The sequence below is a fragment of the Hippopotamus amphibius genome, chromosome 2, assembly GCF_030028045.1.
Source record: "Hippopotamus amphibius kiboko isolate mHipAmp2 chromosome 2, mHipAmp2.hap2, whole genome shotgun sequence".
NCBI classification, from domain to species: domain Eukaryota; kingdom Metazoa; phylum Chordata; class Mammalia; order Artiodactyla; family Hippopotamidae; genus Hippopotamus; species Hippopotamus amphibius.
This window is the reverse complement of record NC_080187.1, coordinates 171,637,932-171,654,204: the sequence shown is the minus strand read 5'-3', so window position 1 is coordinate 171,654,204 and position 16,273 is coordinate 171,637,932. Positions and strand designations below refer to the sequence as shown.

The 16,273-nt window shown below is 50.0% G+C and overlaps 1 protein-coding gene across 1 annotated transcript in view; it reads right to left on the bottom strand.

Annotated features, from left to right (window-relative positions):
* Window positions 1–7,862: 7,862 nt before the first annotated feature.
* TGM1 (transglutaminase 1) overlaps window positions 7,863–16,273 on the bottom strand; it is a 13,618-nt gene continuing 5,207 nt past the window's right edge. Inside the window, exons 10-15 of the mRNA XM_057721336.1 lie at window positions 14,394–14,482; window positions 13,728–13,881; window positions 13,339–13,620; window positions 13,019–13,179; window positions 12,548–12,684; window positions 7,863–8,463 (exon numbers count right to left, since the gene is read on the bottom strand). Of these exons, the coding sequence (XP_057577319.1) occupies window positions 8,238–8,463; window positions 12,548–12,684; window positions 13,019–13,179; window positions 13,339–13,620; window positions 13,728–13,881; window positions 14,394–14,482 (1,049 nt within the window). The 3' untranslated portion in view covers window positions 7,863–8,237. The remainder of the gene's footprint in view (window positions 8,464–12,547; window positions 12,685–13,018; window positions 13,180–13,338; window positions 13,621–13,727; window positions 13,882–14,393; window positions 14,483–16,273) is intronic.

Genomic DNA, 16,273 nt, shown 5'->3' with positions numbered 1-16,273 from the left:
ATGGAAACCAATGATGGGGGTTTGTACTTGAGCTCTCAGGATTCTATATCTAGGTCCAGACTTGGCTCCCTGGCCTAAGGGGCTACAGGAGCTTCCAGCATTAGCCCCAGACTTTGCCACATCAAACCCACCCACATGGGATTCACGTACCCTGGTATCCGGCTTTAGTTCTCCAAGGCTAGGATGTTTCCCCTCCCTGCTGTTGGGCTTCAGATGAAGCTGCCATAGTCTACACTAAAGTTCCCAACTTTAAATCTTAGGGCAGAGGAATTGATAACACTGGGTCTTTACACTCAGGAAAACCTGGGCCACTGATGCAAAGAATCCACCTCCTCCCTAGTGATCAACTTTGTATGCCATGTGTCCCAGTCAGGTGACCGAGACTCAGAGATAATGGTTGCCTCATCACTGTCTGGGGGCATCAACCAAGAGGGCAGCTCCAGTGGATTTCTTAGAACCAAGACTAAGAACACCTTATCCTTATTTTTTAAAAAAATGCATTGTGTTCTGTAAAGGATGATGTAAAGGAAGTAATCATATAAATAAATGTAAATGGCATTAAATAGATTTCCCTAGTGCATTTTGTTGAGGTACACGCCCAGTAAGAGCTCTGCTCTGCTGGTCATTACTCAGCTCACCCTGGGTACCCATTTACCTCTCTTTCCCAGAGCTGGTCTAGTTATCCATTGTGCATTCTTCCCACAAATGCTCCAAAACACAGTCCTTCACCGCGCCCCTAAGGCTCCAGACTCCCCATCACCCTCCAATTTAGTTTATTTTCCATTCAATAGATATTTTTTAATTAATTAATTTTATTGGCTGTGTTGGGTCTTTTTTTGCTGTGCACGGGCTTTCTTTTTAGTTGCGGTGAGTGGGGGCTACTCTTCGTTGTGGTGCACAGGCTCCTCATTGCTGTGACTTCTCTTGTTGCAGAGCACGGGTTCTAGGCGCGTGGGCTTCAGTAGTTGCAGCACTTGGGCTCAATAGTTGTGGCTCATGGGCTCTAAAGCGCAGGCTCAATAGTTGTGGTGCACAGGCTTAGTTGCTCTGTGGCATGCGGGATCTTCCTGGAGCAGGGATCGAACCCATGTCCCCTGCATTGGCAAGCGGATTCTCAACCACTGCGCCACCTAGGAAGCCCCATTCAATAGATATTTAATGAGCACCTACTCTAAGTCACAGAGAGGGACTTCCCTGGTGGAGCAGTGATTTAGACTCTGCACTCCTAATGCAGGGGGCCCAGGTTCAATCCCTGGTCAGGGAACTAGGTCCCACATGCATGCTGCAACTAAGAGCTCCCATGCCTCAACTAAGGAGGCTGCCTGCTGCAACTAAGACCCAGCTCAGCCAAATTAAAAAAAAAAAAGTCATAGACAATGAATCAGCCTGAGTAAGAGAGATAAGGTACTTGGCCTTACATTCTAGTGGGAGGGGAACCAGAGGCCTAAGAACAAATTCAACTGGAACAACAGAGATTCTGATGCTCACCCCCAGAGAATTAAAGGAGATGATCCCCATAAAGCATGTGGTTTGAGTTTAACTCATAGTAGGAGCTCAGCATATATTTGTTTCTTTCCCTCTAGCTGTTTGGAGAATAGCATTACCTCCCCTTTTTGTTGTTGGTTTGGTTTGGTTTGGTTTTTGAGGATTTCAAGCATTTTTTAGCTCTAATACATGCAGGGAACCAGGGTAAAATGAACAAATGGGAAGCAAGTTACAAAGGTGTTAGAAATCTTAAGCTCTCACATTTTCCCAGGGAGTTCCGTAAAAAGAGAAACTGTTGCGTTACTGATCAACCTTTCTGGAAACTAATTTAATAAAATGTATCAAACACCTTAAACATGCTCAATCCCCTTTACACAATAATTCTCACTCTGGGGGGTTATCTTAAGGAAATAATTTTAAAGGAGCCCAAAGATTTATGTGCTTGTACAAGAATATTTATCACAGCTCTATTTAGAATAGCAAAACTTTGAGGGGTGGGGGAAGGATGGACTGGGAGTTTGGGATTAGCAGATGCAAACTAGTATGTATAGAATGGATAAATAACAAGGTCCTACTGTTTAGCACAGGAAACTATATTCAATATCCTGTTATAAACAATAATGGAAAAGAATGTTAAAAAAAGAATGTGTGTGTGTGTGTAATGAATCACTTTGCTGTATAGCAGACATTAAGACAACACTGTAAATCAACTATACTTCAATTTAAAAAAAAAGAGAAAAAAGAATAGTAAAACTTTGGAAAGACTTAAATTTCCAGGAATGAGAGATTAATCAAATAAATCATGTCACTTGTTCATTTTTATTAAAAAATGTATTACAACTACTGGAGTTTGCTCCATAAATTCAAGGAACAGTTATAAGTTACATCATGCAAATTGTTGCTTTTAAGTTTGTAAGTAGCTAACATCTCTTGTGCAGCTCTGTGTTGGACCCTGTTCTAGGTCCTGGGTCATGGGTGTGAACAGGACAGAGAAGCTCTTAAGGAGCTTACATTTTAGAGAAAAGAGACTGAATTTAATAAACATGCTGATGTTAAACAATAAGTGCTAGGTAGGATATGAAATAAAATAGGGTGATATATCAATACTTAAGAGACGAGAGGTGGCAAACTAATCATATTGATGGATGGGGAAGAGCTCTATGGGGAGGTGCCATCTGAGCTGAGACCAGAACAAGGAGCGGCAGCCATGCCACCTGGGGGAAGAGTGTTCCTCCAGAAGGAAAAGCAGATGCCAAGTCTTAGGTTGGAGTTTGAGAAGCAGGAAGGGCTATGAGGCTGAGGCAGCAGGGCCAGGGGCACGCGCTGGAGTTGAGGTTGGAGAGGGCTGCAGGGCCAGATAGATGAGGGTAGGACTTTGCATTGTTCAAAGGGTGATGGGAAAGCATTGGAAGTGTAGTCATAATATAAGCCGCTCCATTTTGAGCAGCACAGGTTTTAAAATTTACATGCATTTTCCCTTCCTACTGACCCCGGCGTGTCTGAAAGCTATTTAGATAATGACTAGCTGACTAGGAGACAGTTAATCTTGCTTGCTTAAGAATCCCAGGGACTGGCCTTAAGAATATGGGAACAGACTGACCCTAGAGTAGAAGATTAATTGCACATAAAACCATCAGGATGGTGCTGAGCAGAATGCCACGTGACCAGCTTATTGTGTATTATTACTATTGGAGCCGGCTGTGCTCTGCTGTGCATGCCCCCGCTGCTGTGCACCCTGACACTCTGCTTTAAAACCTTTGTCCCCTCGGCGGGGGGGGGGGGGGTGGACTGGGGGGGGGATGAACTGGGAGATTGGGACTGCCATATAGACATCACTAATAAGAAAAAAGTATCAAATTGTATACTTTAAATATATGCAGTTGATTGTGTGCCAATTATATCTCAATAAAATTTCTAAAAATAAAAATGAATCATTGCGCAGAGAAAATTTCAAGTACTTGAAAACAGGAATATTGTGAAACCTTATTATTTAAAAGAGAATAGATAAATGGTTTGGTTTCATTTTTTCTCTTATGCAATAGCAATCTTTCTAACTAACAAGCCTGATTTTCAGTTTCTAACTTCTTGAAATGATGCAAAACCAGGTGAAGCAGACAGTGCCTGGCAGTGGGTTTACTATTTCATTCAAAAACCTGACGCCCCCCCAAAAGAGAATAATGAGAAGAAAACAATGAAAGACTGACTATAGCAGACCAACGCCCCCAAAGCTATGAAGAACTAACTTTCTCTTGGTTGCATAATTTGACACTCCCAGGATTTATCTTTAAAATTATATGTTCGAATATTCCTTAAGGTAAGTGAAGCCTTAATTAATTGCTTGTAATCGAAGTTTCTTCAACTTGAGTTAAACTCTTTCAGCTGTTACGTGAAAAGCCTGCAAAATGAGCTGCACACTAACAAGCAGCTCAGGAGAAATGATTTACAATGAACTTGACATGAAACATGCAGAGACAAAATGAAATGACATTTCTGCATCAAAGAAGGGCACAAGAGTATATTGTTAACAATTCAAGTTACTTATTAAAGTTAGTACATCTGAGAATGTAGACAATGAGCCCAGGAGGTAGGAGATAACAAAGTCACATACGACATGGTTGCTGCCCTCCAGGAGTTTATAACGTGTTTGGTATATCCTTGTTAGGCAACAAATTTCTGTTGAGTTTAGATGCAATGAAATAAACTTTACTTTTGTAAAACTGCAAAAGTGAAAAAACGAAAAACGAAGCAAACAAAAACCAAAAACCTTTGTTCCCTAACCAGCAACTTGGAGATGATTTTGGGACATTAGTCCACCAGCTTCCCACGTTGCTGGCCTCCTGAATAAAGCAGCCATTCCCTTCCCACCAACACTTGTCTCTCGTATATAGGCTTTGTAAGCAGCAAAGAGCTGAACTTGGGTTCAGTACCAGCCTCAACCGGTTTTAAGCAGGAGAGTACCAGGATTTAATTTAGAGCTTGGAAAGCTCATTGGCTGTGTAGAACTTGGATTATTCAGGAACAAGAGTGGAAACACACCAGGAGGCTGTGGCAGTTCCGTAGGGAGAGAGCACAGTGACTGCAAGTGGAAAGAATGACAGATTCAGATATATTTTGGACATAGAACTGATAAGAAATGCTGGTGGAGTGAATGTTGGAGGAGAGGAAAGGGAGGAATCAAGGGTGACTTGTAGGGTTTTGGCTGTAACAGCTGGGTGATTATAGTAACAATGAGTTTGGGGTGGAATTAAAAGCTCTGTGGGGCCACTTTCAGTCTGAGATAAAATACAGGTTGTGGAGCCAGACTGCCCAGGTTCTAATCCTATTCTAAACTGCTAAATGATTTTGACAGGTTCCCTAGCCCCTTACCTCAGATCCTTCATCTGTAGAGGGGGAATTACAATACAGCTACCTTATGAGGTTGTTGTGAAGATGACAGGTGTTATTATTTTTGTTTTATAAATTTTATTTATTTATTTATTATTTATTGACTGTGTTGGGTCTTCGTTGCTGCACACAGGCTTTCTCTAGTTGTGGCGAGTGGGGGCTACACTTCATTGTGGTGTGTGGGCTCCTTATTGCTGTGGCTTCTCTTGTTGCGGAGCACAGGCTCTAGGTGCATGGCCTTAAGTAGTTGTGGCACGTGGGCTAAGCAGTTGTGGCTCTCGGGCTCTAGAGCATGGGCTCAATAATTGTGGCGCACGGGCTTAGTTGCCCTGCAGCATGTGGGATCTTCCTGGAGCAGGGATTGAACCCATGTTCCCTGCATTGGCAGACGGATTCTAAACCACTGTGCCACCTAGGAAGTCCTGGTGTTATTATATATAAATAGATCAGTGCCAAATTCTTCTTCACTCAGCAAGTATTTAGTGAGCATTTCTATGCACTAAATTCTGAGCATACAACAGAGACCAAATCAGATAAAAGTCACTGCTCTTGTGGCGTTTATATGGGGGAGGGGAGACACAAAAAATAAATGCATTGTTAAAATATTGAATATATTGGGGACTTCCCTGGTGGCGCAGTGGTTAGGAATCTGCCTGCCAATGCAGGGGACACGGGTTCAATCCCTGGTCCAGGAGGATCCCACATGCCATGGAGCAACTAAGCCCATGTGCCACAACTACTGAAGCCCACGTGCCTAGAGCTGTGCTCCACAACGAGAAGCCACCGCAATGAGAAGCCCGCGCACTGCAACAAAGAGTAGCCCCCACTCACCACAACTAGAGGAAGCCTGCATGCAGCAATGAAGACCCAACACAGCCAATAAATAAATAAATTTTAAAAATATTGAATACATTGGATGTGAATAAGTGTTATGGAGAAAAATAAGCAGGGAAAGATGGTCAAGAGGAGAGGAGTGGGTTGCAATTTAAAATAGGGTGGCCAGAAAAGGCTCCATTAAGACAGTGATACTCGAGGATAGACTTCAAAGGAGGGGACAGTGCCTGCCACATGGATATCAGGAAAAGAGTGTGCCAGGCAGGGGAAACTGTTAGGCCAAAGGCCATGAGGTCAAGGCTTTGAGAAACAACAAGAAAGGGAAGCAGCCACAGCTGTTATTCTCCGAGAGGTGAGGAGCCACTGGGGAGTGTGAGCAGATTGGTGACATGATCTGACTGACATTTAGAAGCATCCCTCTGGCTGCCAAGTTGAGAATAGACAGGGCAGGGCAATGAGAGAACCGGGGCTTCAATCCAAGTGATGGAGGATGGTGGCTTGGACTAGGATGGGGCAGTACTGGTAGAGAGAATTAGATAACAAACAAGTGATACAGGGACCTCCCTGGTGGTCCAGTAGTTAAGACTTCGCCTTCCAAAGCAGGCGATGTAGGTTAGATCCCTGGTTGGGCAGCTAAGATCCCACCTGCCTCACGGCCAAGAAGTCAAAACATAAAACAGAAGCAATATTGTAACAAATTCAATAAAGACTTAAAAAAACTGATACAAAAAATTCAGTATATAGAGCAGCACATGGTAACATGTACTATGAATAAAGAACAAAGTGGGATAGGAAACATGGAAGGCATTGCAATTTTAAAAGGAAGGCGTTGCAATTTTTAAATGGAATGAAAGAGAAGACCTTAAGACCGTGGCACTTAAGCAAATCTTGAAGGAGAAGAGGGATTGAGCCATGGGGCCATGTGAGGAAGAAATCCTTAGGCAGAGCACAGCGAGCTGGATGGACTAAGCCTGGGGGGAAGCAGAGGGAGGGCAGAGTCACAGAGCACTGTAAGGACTTTGAGGGGGAGCCAGCGGAAGGTTTTGAGCAGAGGATTGACATGATCTGGTCCACCTGCTCGTTCTGGCTGCTGTGTGAAGAACAGGGTATCAAAGGGCAAGAGTGGAAGTGGGGAAATGATTAGGAAGTGGGTGCAACAGTCCACCTGAGAGATGAAGGCAGCTCAGGTAGGGTTGTAGCTGCAGAGGAGATGAGGAGTGGTCAGATCCTGGACACCTATGAATGGGAATAGAACCAGCAAGACTTGCTGATGGATTGAATGTGGGATGTGAGAGAAAGAAAGGAGTCAAGGGTGACTTCAAGAGTTTGGGCCAAAGAAACTGGAAAGATGGAGGTGACATTTACTGATGTAGGGGAGGTTGTAGGAGGATATATGCTGGAGAGAGGTCAGGAATTTGACCTTGGACATGTTACACTTGGGGTGTCTATGAGACATCCACATTGGACATCCACATTGTAGAGATACTGAGAGTAAATATACAAATTTGAGGTTCAAGGAAAATATACAATTTTGGGAGCCAGTGGTCCTTAAAACCTCGAGGCTGGCAGAGCTCACCTTGGCAGAGTGTGGCTGTATGAGAGAGAGTCCGAGGCGGAGGCCTGAGTCACCCCAACACCCGAGTCTGAGCGGAGGCAGAGGCACCAGCTGAGGAGAGTGAGAGGGCAGCCAGAGATCCGGGAGGACCGGGAGGGCAGCCTGGAAGCCTAGTCTACCATCAGTCTCTGCACATGATGTTTTCAAAAGCTATTGAATGCTGTAGGAAAATGCTCACCTAGGTTGTGTGTGTGTGTGGCAGGGGCAGCATGTGAAACCCAATGTTAGTTACTTTCTGCACATGGTGGGGGTTGAGGATTATTGTTATTTTCTGCTTTATAATTTTTTGTGTTTTCTTAATGTTCAACACTGAACATGTATTATTTTTGTAAAAATTAGAAGGATATTTGAAGATCAATATTGGGAAGTGGCTTTTGCTGCTCAGAGAGAACGCCAGCCTATTTCCACCTCAAACATGTGCCCACAGAAGGAACTTTAGGTCCTTCTCTCCCATAGAGGGTCCCATGGAGAGGGCAGTCCCACTCAGCCCAGGGAGCTGCCCAGGGCTTTGGTCAGTAGAAGCACCCTGGGGTGGGGGAAGACTGGGGAGGTAAGCACCGGAGGCTATCCGGAGGCCAAGCGGCCCCATCTCAAGAGCTGCTGGGTGCTACCATTGCTGATCTGCCAGCCGTGCTTCTCAGAACCAGGGGCATTGGAAATGCCACGTGCATCCCCAGGATAGGCTGCGGGGCCATACTCTTTGGCTTGGCACAGACTGACAGATGGACAGAACGGCAGCTTCATTAGAAAACCATTTATTAGCATCTGTGCCTAGCATCTGTGCAAACGAGATCGGTTCCTCCCCAGGTGCCCCGTTCTCTCCATCTGAGCCCCTGGGGAGCAGCTCTGCAGTGGGCCCCTGTCTTGAGGCAGTGTCCTTGCTCATCTGACTCCAGTCCCATTGCTCCTGGCCCCAGGGCTAAGCCCCACCTCGAGACGCCATAGGGATGGTCTCCCCTGGGTGACTGTTGCTTCTAGCGTCTGAGAAGCCCCCGCCTCCAGCGGCCGGGGCCACATCCACCTGGATGACTCCGTGCACCTGGGAGAGCTGTGGGCTGTCCAAGCTGGCGATGAGCTGGCGGGGGCCTGGTCTCACAGGCACAAACGTCTGGCGCAGGGTCACTGTCTCGTTGCCCCCAATGTCCCTGTGGGAAGAGACAGGGTCATGGGTCTGGGGTGACGAGGGGTGGAGTGGGGAGTAACGGCTGATGGGGCAGCCAGGAAGGGAGGAGCAGAAGGTGGAGCCCTTCAGGCATTTCTGGGCTCAGCTGGAATCTCCACACCCACGACCTAACCTACCAGCTGGGACAAAGCCTGAATCCCAAGGCCACCTCACCTCAAAGCTAGATCAGTGGCCCCTCACCTAGCAGCGAGAGCTGGAAATCTCCTCGGCATCCAGGACCCCTCCCTCCCTGCTCTCAAAAACATCTGGACAAAGACTGAGGCATTGCCTCCCCTCCTCTCCATCGCCAATGCTCCTGCCCCAACCAGCTCCGCCCCATCCCCCGTAGGGTTTCCAAGAACAAGGAAACTTCAAAGAGAGACTTTGGGGCTCAATACAGTATTGCCAAATACTTTCAGATTTGCCAAGGAAGAGGGTGGAGGAAAATTAATTATCCTCTGCTATGACCATGTTTCAGGATGTTATTTCAAAAAAAAAAAAAAAAATCCTTCCCAAGAACAAACAATTGGCCAATTTACATCTTTAAATTGACACACATTTGCGCGCGCACGCGCGCGCGTGTGTGTGTGTGTGTGTGTGTGTGTGTGTGTGTGTGTGTGTGTGTGTGTGTGAGAGAGAGAGAGAGACACGCTGGTGTACACACACACACACACACACACATGACAGTGTCTTTAGTTTCTTCCTTCCCGTGGACCTCCAGTCCCAGACCACCCCTCTAGGAATCACAATTTCACCAGCCTTTTAACTGGCCTCCTTGCCTCCCATCTCATTTTCCATTCTATTCACCAACCACTCAGAGGTGAACTGAGCCCTTAAAGGGCTTGGCTTCCTCAGTGCTTATGAGACAAATGAAACTATAGCTCCGTAACCTGACACACAGGCTCACTCTGACTCACCCTGCCTACCTGCACCACTTCATCATCCCCCATTCCTCCTGCCCACCTGAGCTCCTTCCCTTCCCTGAACTCACCTCTGTTTTCATGCTTTGCCCCTGGGCTGCCTCCAGACCCAGCTCACACCTCCTCCTCAGGGAGGGCTCCTTGGAGCACCTCCTGCCCTCAGGAAAATGAATCTCACCCTTCTCTGTGCTCCTCCAGCAACCTGCACGTGCGCTCACACAGACTGTGATTGCATTTACACTGCACCTTCTCACGCCTGAGCATCTGTCTTTTCCTGCCTCTACTTTAAACCCTTACCTCTGGCTCCTGCTCAACCTGAGCCTGCCTTGGGGACTGTCTCTGGAGCTAGACTCTATGCAAACACCACAGCCCTCCAAGGAAATGAGCCAACAGTGTAACATTGAGGAGGAGCTCTCCTTGGGGCAAAACATTTAGCTTGGAGCCTGCTTCCAAGGGACGTGCCTGGACCACTCTGTACTCCTGCCATTGTTAACGGTGTGGTTTAGAACAAGTTACCAGTCATCCTCACTTTCTGGTGTAAAATGGAAGTGATGTAGAATGAGGGGGTGGAATCAGATGATCTTGAAGGTGCCTCCAAGCTCAAGGCACGAAGCAGGGGAGGCAGGGAGACATATATCTATAGCCTACCTGTTAGGTTATAGACTTAATTTCTAGACTTCCTATCATAACATACAACTTGAAATTAAGTCTATCACTTAGCAGGTGGATTATACGCTGCCTAGTTACAAACCCGCATTTTTAATTTGTACTCACTTTTCCATGGATACGAGGTTAAAGGTTGTTTAGGTTCAGACCAGCCTTCAGAAGTCTACTGAACCCATGCTATAATTGAACTGTACTATTTTAGAGCCTAGCCTTTATTGATAACATTATTTCCAAGAGAAATTGTCCTTCAGGTTCCAGCCAGGAGTATCAAGATCTCTCCCTACCCTGGTCTTCGAGTCAGGTGAGACATTGGCCGCACCCCAGTTTGCGAGTTTAAGCCGAGTACATTAGCTGCCAACACTGGAATGTGCCCACAACTGAGTGCAGGTAATAAAACCAACTCCCTGACAGGACATCAGAACTTAGACATCTAAATTAGCCTTGTCCTTCAATTATGTGCTTGTTCAACCATGTTGAACATTTCAAAACACTCCTCTCAGATTTTCCCTCACAGCCATTTAAAACCACACACACATCACATGCACCCACTTGGGTGCACACGCACACCCAGACAAGTCACTGTCCCTCCCGTACAGCCAAGCTTCATTCCTGATTGTTCACTTACCTTGTTAATTAGTCTTGGCTGTCAATGACTTGAGGCTGTATCCCCAAAGTCAAACCCACCCCCCTTAGAAGACCACCCTAAGGGCATTCTAGAGAACATGATTCAAGCTCTGGGGGAAATTCCCGAGAAGGGTTTGGAGCAGACTTCCAGCTTCCCCGGTGACTGCTTTGGTGGTGACAACATTCATCTGGAGGAGTATGCTGTGGAATGTTTGTTAAGTGGCCTGTCAGCAGGCTTGGTGGCACACCTTACGCCAGGATGGGGTGCCGGACCGCAGCCTTTGATGTGCAAATGAGAGTAAGTAACGCCCATTTTGGAATCTATTACATCCAAACCAGCAGCTCAGGGCTCTCAGCTGTCCTGGAGGCCCCAGCAGCTGAGGACCACAGGATGTCCAAGGAGGACCTGCCTTGAGAAAGCACCTTCCAACCCTCTCACTTACTGGTGGGGAGACTAGGACCTCTAAGTGGGGGGAGACTCACACAAGCCCCACAGCTGAAGAGAGGGGCCGGGTCTCCATCACTCGGTGCAGTGTCCTTTCCTTACTCCCCGGCAGGGGGAGGAATCAAAGATCTGGTGGGGCTGCTGAGGGAAGCCCAGCTCTGGGACTTCCCTCTGTCAGCTGCAGGTGAGAGACGCCAGCAGGCAAGCTGTCTGGGAGTTCCAAGCTCCACTCTCTAAGCTGCCAGAGACTCTTTCAGGATGACAGGAGGATAGCACTCCTATGTGATATGTCCCATCATCCAGGGGGCCAGGCTGGGGCAAAGATCAGAACAGCAACCCTTGCAGCTTTGGCCCCTTGGCGAAAGTGGCGGCTGCCACCAGGCAGAGCTTGCTGTGTCGGGGGAGAGGGATGGGCAGGGTGGGCAGGGACCCTCTGCTGCCCCACCCAGCCCCTCTGCACGCGTGCTGTCACTTTCCCTCGGGTGCGCTTTGTCAAATGAGAAAAATGCCCGCCCCTGACCCCAGAAAGCCGATCTTAAAGGTCAGCCTCTGGCCTTCTCTGCTTTCCCCCCGTGCTGTCCCTGCACGTGTGGGTCTGTCAGAGGTGGCAGCACAGGCCCAGGAGCGCGACTGCAGGCGCCGGCCGGGCACAGGGCCTCGCCTGGCTCGGGATCGGGTTGAGCAGGCTGGGCGAGTGCCTGAGGCACAGGGCTCTCTCCTTCGGAGCTGCTGCTCGGCACTTGTGGCACCAGCCCCGCAACAAGCTTGAGAGGCTGTGGCATTGCTCACCGCAGTGGGGGAGCAGAGCCTGCCCCTCAGGAGCCGTGAGACCCCGTGAGACGTAGCCGCCAGCTGCCATCTGTACCTGGGGGACAGCCACCAGCAGGGCACTCACCGAGCACCCTGCTCAGTGCTTTACATGCATCGTCTCCTCCGATTCTCAGAGCTGGGCATTACTGTTATCCCCCCTTTACAGGCGAGAAAACTGAGGCGCAGAGATCAGTCACTGGCCCGGGACACGTGGCTAAGGAGTGATGGAGCCGGGACTTGAAGCTAATCATGTGGTGATGTCTAAGTACTTTAAAGGGTTTTTGTGGCCTCTGAATGCACTTATATTCCTGAAAGTGGCTGCTCAACTCCTGAGTGCTGGGTGACAGTAGCGACAGTTCCCTGGTGATTCCTCTGTGAGGTTTTAACTCCCTAACGAGACGGTGAGGCAGGGCGGGGCCCCCGGGGAGCACTGCCTGCAGCAGGCCTTCGAAGCGCTGGCTGGGCTGAACTGAGTCGGGAGGTATTGTTGGCTGGCCCCAAGCGACAGACCTTACTGTCCTGACCGAGAGAAGAAGCAAAGCTGGTCCCCACGTAGCCGGAAGGCAGGCAGGGGCAGGGGCAGGAGGAGGGGCTGGACTCACCCAACGTTGAGGATCTTGGGTCTCTGCAACCCGGAGCCCTCGAGCCGGAAGACGACGTTGGTGAGGGTGACAGGCAGGGGGTTCCTGAAGACAATCTGTACCTCGCACTCCTGGCCAACCACCGCTGCTCCCAGCAACTGAGAGAAAAAGAGACCCCCACATCAGAGCCCCCGGCCAAACTCATGGGACCAAACACTCCACCAGAGAGGGAAAGCTCCTTAGAATCAGGACTGCTCTGACCCCACATTTCTGCCCCCGAGAGAGGGCTCCCCCAAAGCCAGACAGGAAGCTCCAAGGCACTCTCCAGCTGCAGCCACCACAGAGTCGGGGCAATGAGCTCTGATTTTCCAGATGAGGAAACCAAAGCCCGAGCGCCCGGAGCCGGCCCCCGACCTCCTCCTGCCACTGCTCCTGGCCCCGCGCCCCCTCGCCTCCCCCTCTGGTTTCCCCCGCCCCAGCCAGCTGCTCTACCGTGAGGGAGAGGTCCGGGGTGCGCAGACGGAAGGTGTGCTGCTTGGCCAGCACCTGCCCGTTCTCCTTGACGTGGCCGGAGACGTTGAGCAGCATGGCCCCCTGGTCCACGAGGTGGACCCGGTACTCCTTGTAGGCCACGGGCATGGCCACGCGCTCCGCTGGGGGGAAGAGGCGTGGTGTCACTGAGGCCCGCGTCCCCAGACCCGGTCTCCTGGGGTCTGGGTCTCCACGCCCCTGGCCCTAGGGTGCCCAGCCGTGGGGCGGGGGATGGGGGGAGTGGGGGGAGGGAGGGGCAAGGCCGGGGAAGGAGCACTTACAGGCACCTGGTGCCAGCACCACTTCCTCCTTGCTCTCCTTGAAGACGGACCCAGTGACGCCAGTGTAGAAGGTAACGGAGAGGTAGAGGTGCAGCTTCACCGTGCGGCTGCTGCCGCCCCGGTTGGTCAGCACCACGCTGATCATCAGGTCCTGCCCCATCACCGCATCCTGCGCCTCCACCTGCAGGGCCACGTCCTCAGCCGAGTCCCGGGTGGCGTAGACGTTGGGTTTGCTGCCGTGGGCGGCTGCGGTCTCCACTGCCTTCCGCTCTGCTTCTGAGCCTGGGGGTTGAGAGTCAAGAGTGAGCTCACAGATGCTGCTGGAGAGGGCGAGCGCTCGGCGGGAACCCTTGGCTTGGCCGGAGCTGGCTGGGCTGGGGGGCTGGTACCTTCTGGGTGCTTATAGGTGTTGGTGATGTCTTCCCGCGTGTTGGAGCCAATGGCCTTGGTGACGATGAGCGAGCCGATGGCCTTCTCCTCCACGTATACAATCTTGAAGCTGCCGTCGGCCTGCCGCTGCCAGTAAACCTTGTCACTGTTCACCTGTTGGGGGAGTGTGGGGGGTGTGAGCCAGGAGTCAGTGAGCCAGAGGGTCTGAGGGTGGGCCTGACCCTCAGCTGCCTTCCCTGGATCCTACAAACTGCTGGGAGGGCCAGATCCAAAGGTCGGGAGCTTCCTGACACAGCCAAACGGGGAGGCTTTCCAAGCTGAGCCAGACGAGGCCAGAGAGCAGGGAAGAAGCTGGTCTGGAAGGCTCCTTACAGTGCACTTGGCATTAATAACAGTAATCCCTTATGCTCGTTCGCTGACACTACGACTTATAAAGCAGTTTCGTACCCATTATTTCTTTTGATCCCAAGTGCAGGAAGCACAGCAACCATTATTATCCCCCTTTTTACAGTTGGGGAAACTAAGACTCGTAGAATGAGTGACTTGCCCAAGCTCATGCAGCTAGTCGGTCAGCGGTTAAGGTCAGGACCAGAAAACCCAGGACCAACGCCAGTGCCCTGGTCTCCCCAGGCTGCCTACAAAGGCACCAGGCGCATAGCCCTTACCTCAGCAAAAATGAAGGCTGTGTCGTACTTCATGTAGACCAGGCCATTCTTGATGGACTGCACGGAGCAGGGGCCACAGCAGAAGATGCCTAGGGGAGTGAGGGCAGCACAGGGGTGAGAGATCCAAGCAGGCCAAGGTGGGATTGCCCCCCCAGATCCTGGGCACCCCCATCCAGGTCCAGTGCCTGCCTCAGGTCAGCCCCTACCAGTCCAACTCAGAGGGCAAACAAAAGAGAGTGCACGTTCGTATTTGGCCTCAGTCACTGGTGGGGGATGGGGGGGCAGGGACAACTGCGGGGACAAGCCTGCCTTGTTAACCAAATTGCAGGCATACTTCTTCCACCAGCTGAAGCTGGATGTCAGCTGTCTGTGACCCCCAGAGGTCAAGATCCACCCCATCCTACATGAAGACAAACCCAGAGCCTGTGCTGGGAGAGCAATGACATCACAGTCACCATTCCAGAAAGATGCAGAACAACCCCACAGCTCTGCAGCCCACTGTGTCCTCTCTGTGGGGAGCTGAGAGGGGAGCTGGTGGGAAACAGAGTCTGTCCTCAACATGCTGGGGGGTGTTTTCTGGAGGAGATGGGTTGATAGGGAGGAGGCTTGGCAGGAGAGGACATAGAACAGAACAGAGAGTGAGGGCCATCTAAAGGAAGGAATCTTAGAAAACACCTCACACTATGGTCTCCTTTTACAGATGGGGAAATAGGCCCAGCGAGGCAAAGTAGATGCCAGGATCTCCCAAGACAGTTGGATACAGAGAGAACGGACGGAGCTAGTACTTACTGAGTGGCTACTAAGCTCCAGCCATGCTGCTGGTCTAATATGACTTCTCATTAGATCGTCCCAACTACCACATATGGTATATGTCACCCCCACATTACAAACAAGAACACCAAAGCCCGGAGGTGCAAGGAACTGGCCTAAGATGACATATGTAAGAAGCGGTCAAGCTAGAATCAAGCCTGGGTCCGGCTGGCCTCAGAGCCCCTGCCTGCCACCCAGCCCACCACTGCCCAGCCTGGGGACCGGAACTCAGATCTCCCGGTGTCCTGTGCCAAGCTGTTCCAGCATCACAGGCATCACTGGGGTTGCGCACCTCAGGGGACACTGTTCACAGAGATGATCGAGAGGGAGGGGTCTGGCCAGAGACCCGAGGAGGAAGGTAGGCTCGAGGTAGGCTATCTGCCCAGGGTGAGGGAGGGAGAGCTGGCGGGGGGGTGGGGAGACAACCGGAGGGGCAGGTGGGGCTGCCTGGGGCCAGAGTATTATGGTGGGAAGGGTGTGAGGGATCCGTCTGAGAACAGAGGGTACGGGAGGTCTAATTGTTGTAGAAACGTGCATTGTGGAAAAGAGACTAGTAGATTACACCCTCAGTGATTATTTCTTAGGCTGGGCTGGGTTATAGAAGCTGTTTTCTCCTCTGAACCTATCTCAACCCTGATTTTTTTCCATACCGTACATATAACTCACTGGAGTAATGCAGCAGATATGAGAGGAACTTGGTAAAAGCGAGAATATGTGTCAAAAGAAAGGAAGTCAGGGGCAGGGTTTGCTCTGCTGCTGACCTAATGCTCTGTGCCCTAGAGAAAGTGCCAAACCCAGCAGATCTGCAACATCACCAGGAGAACTTCCAAAATACAGACTCCTAGAATCTATTCCCAGAATGTCCAATGTGCCAGATCTGGGGTGGGACCTAGAAATTCCCTTGAAACCAAGCAAAACAGAAAAAACCTGAGAGAGAATGGGGAATTTTATATTTTATACTATACAATTCTATACTTTTTTTTTCCCTTCCAAGCATGTTTTACTGAATGACTTTTTAAACTTTAAAAAGAAGATATAAATAAAAGGGTCCTTAATTACCTTCAGGACAT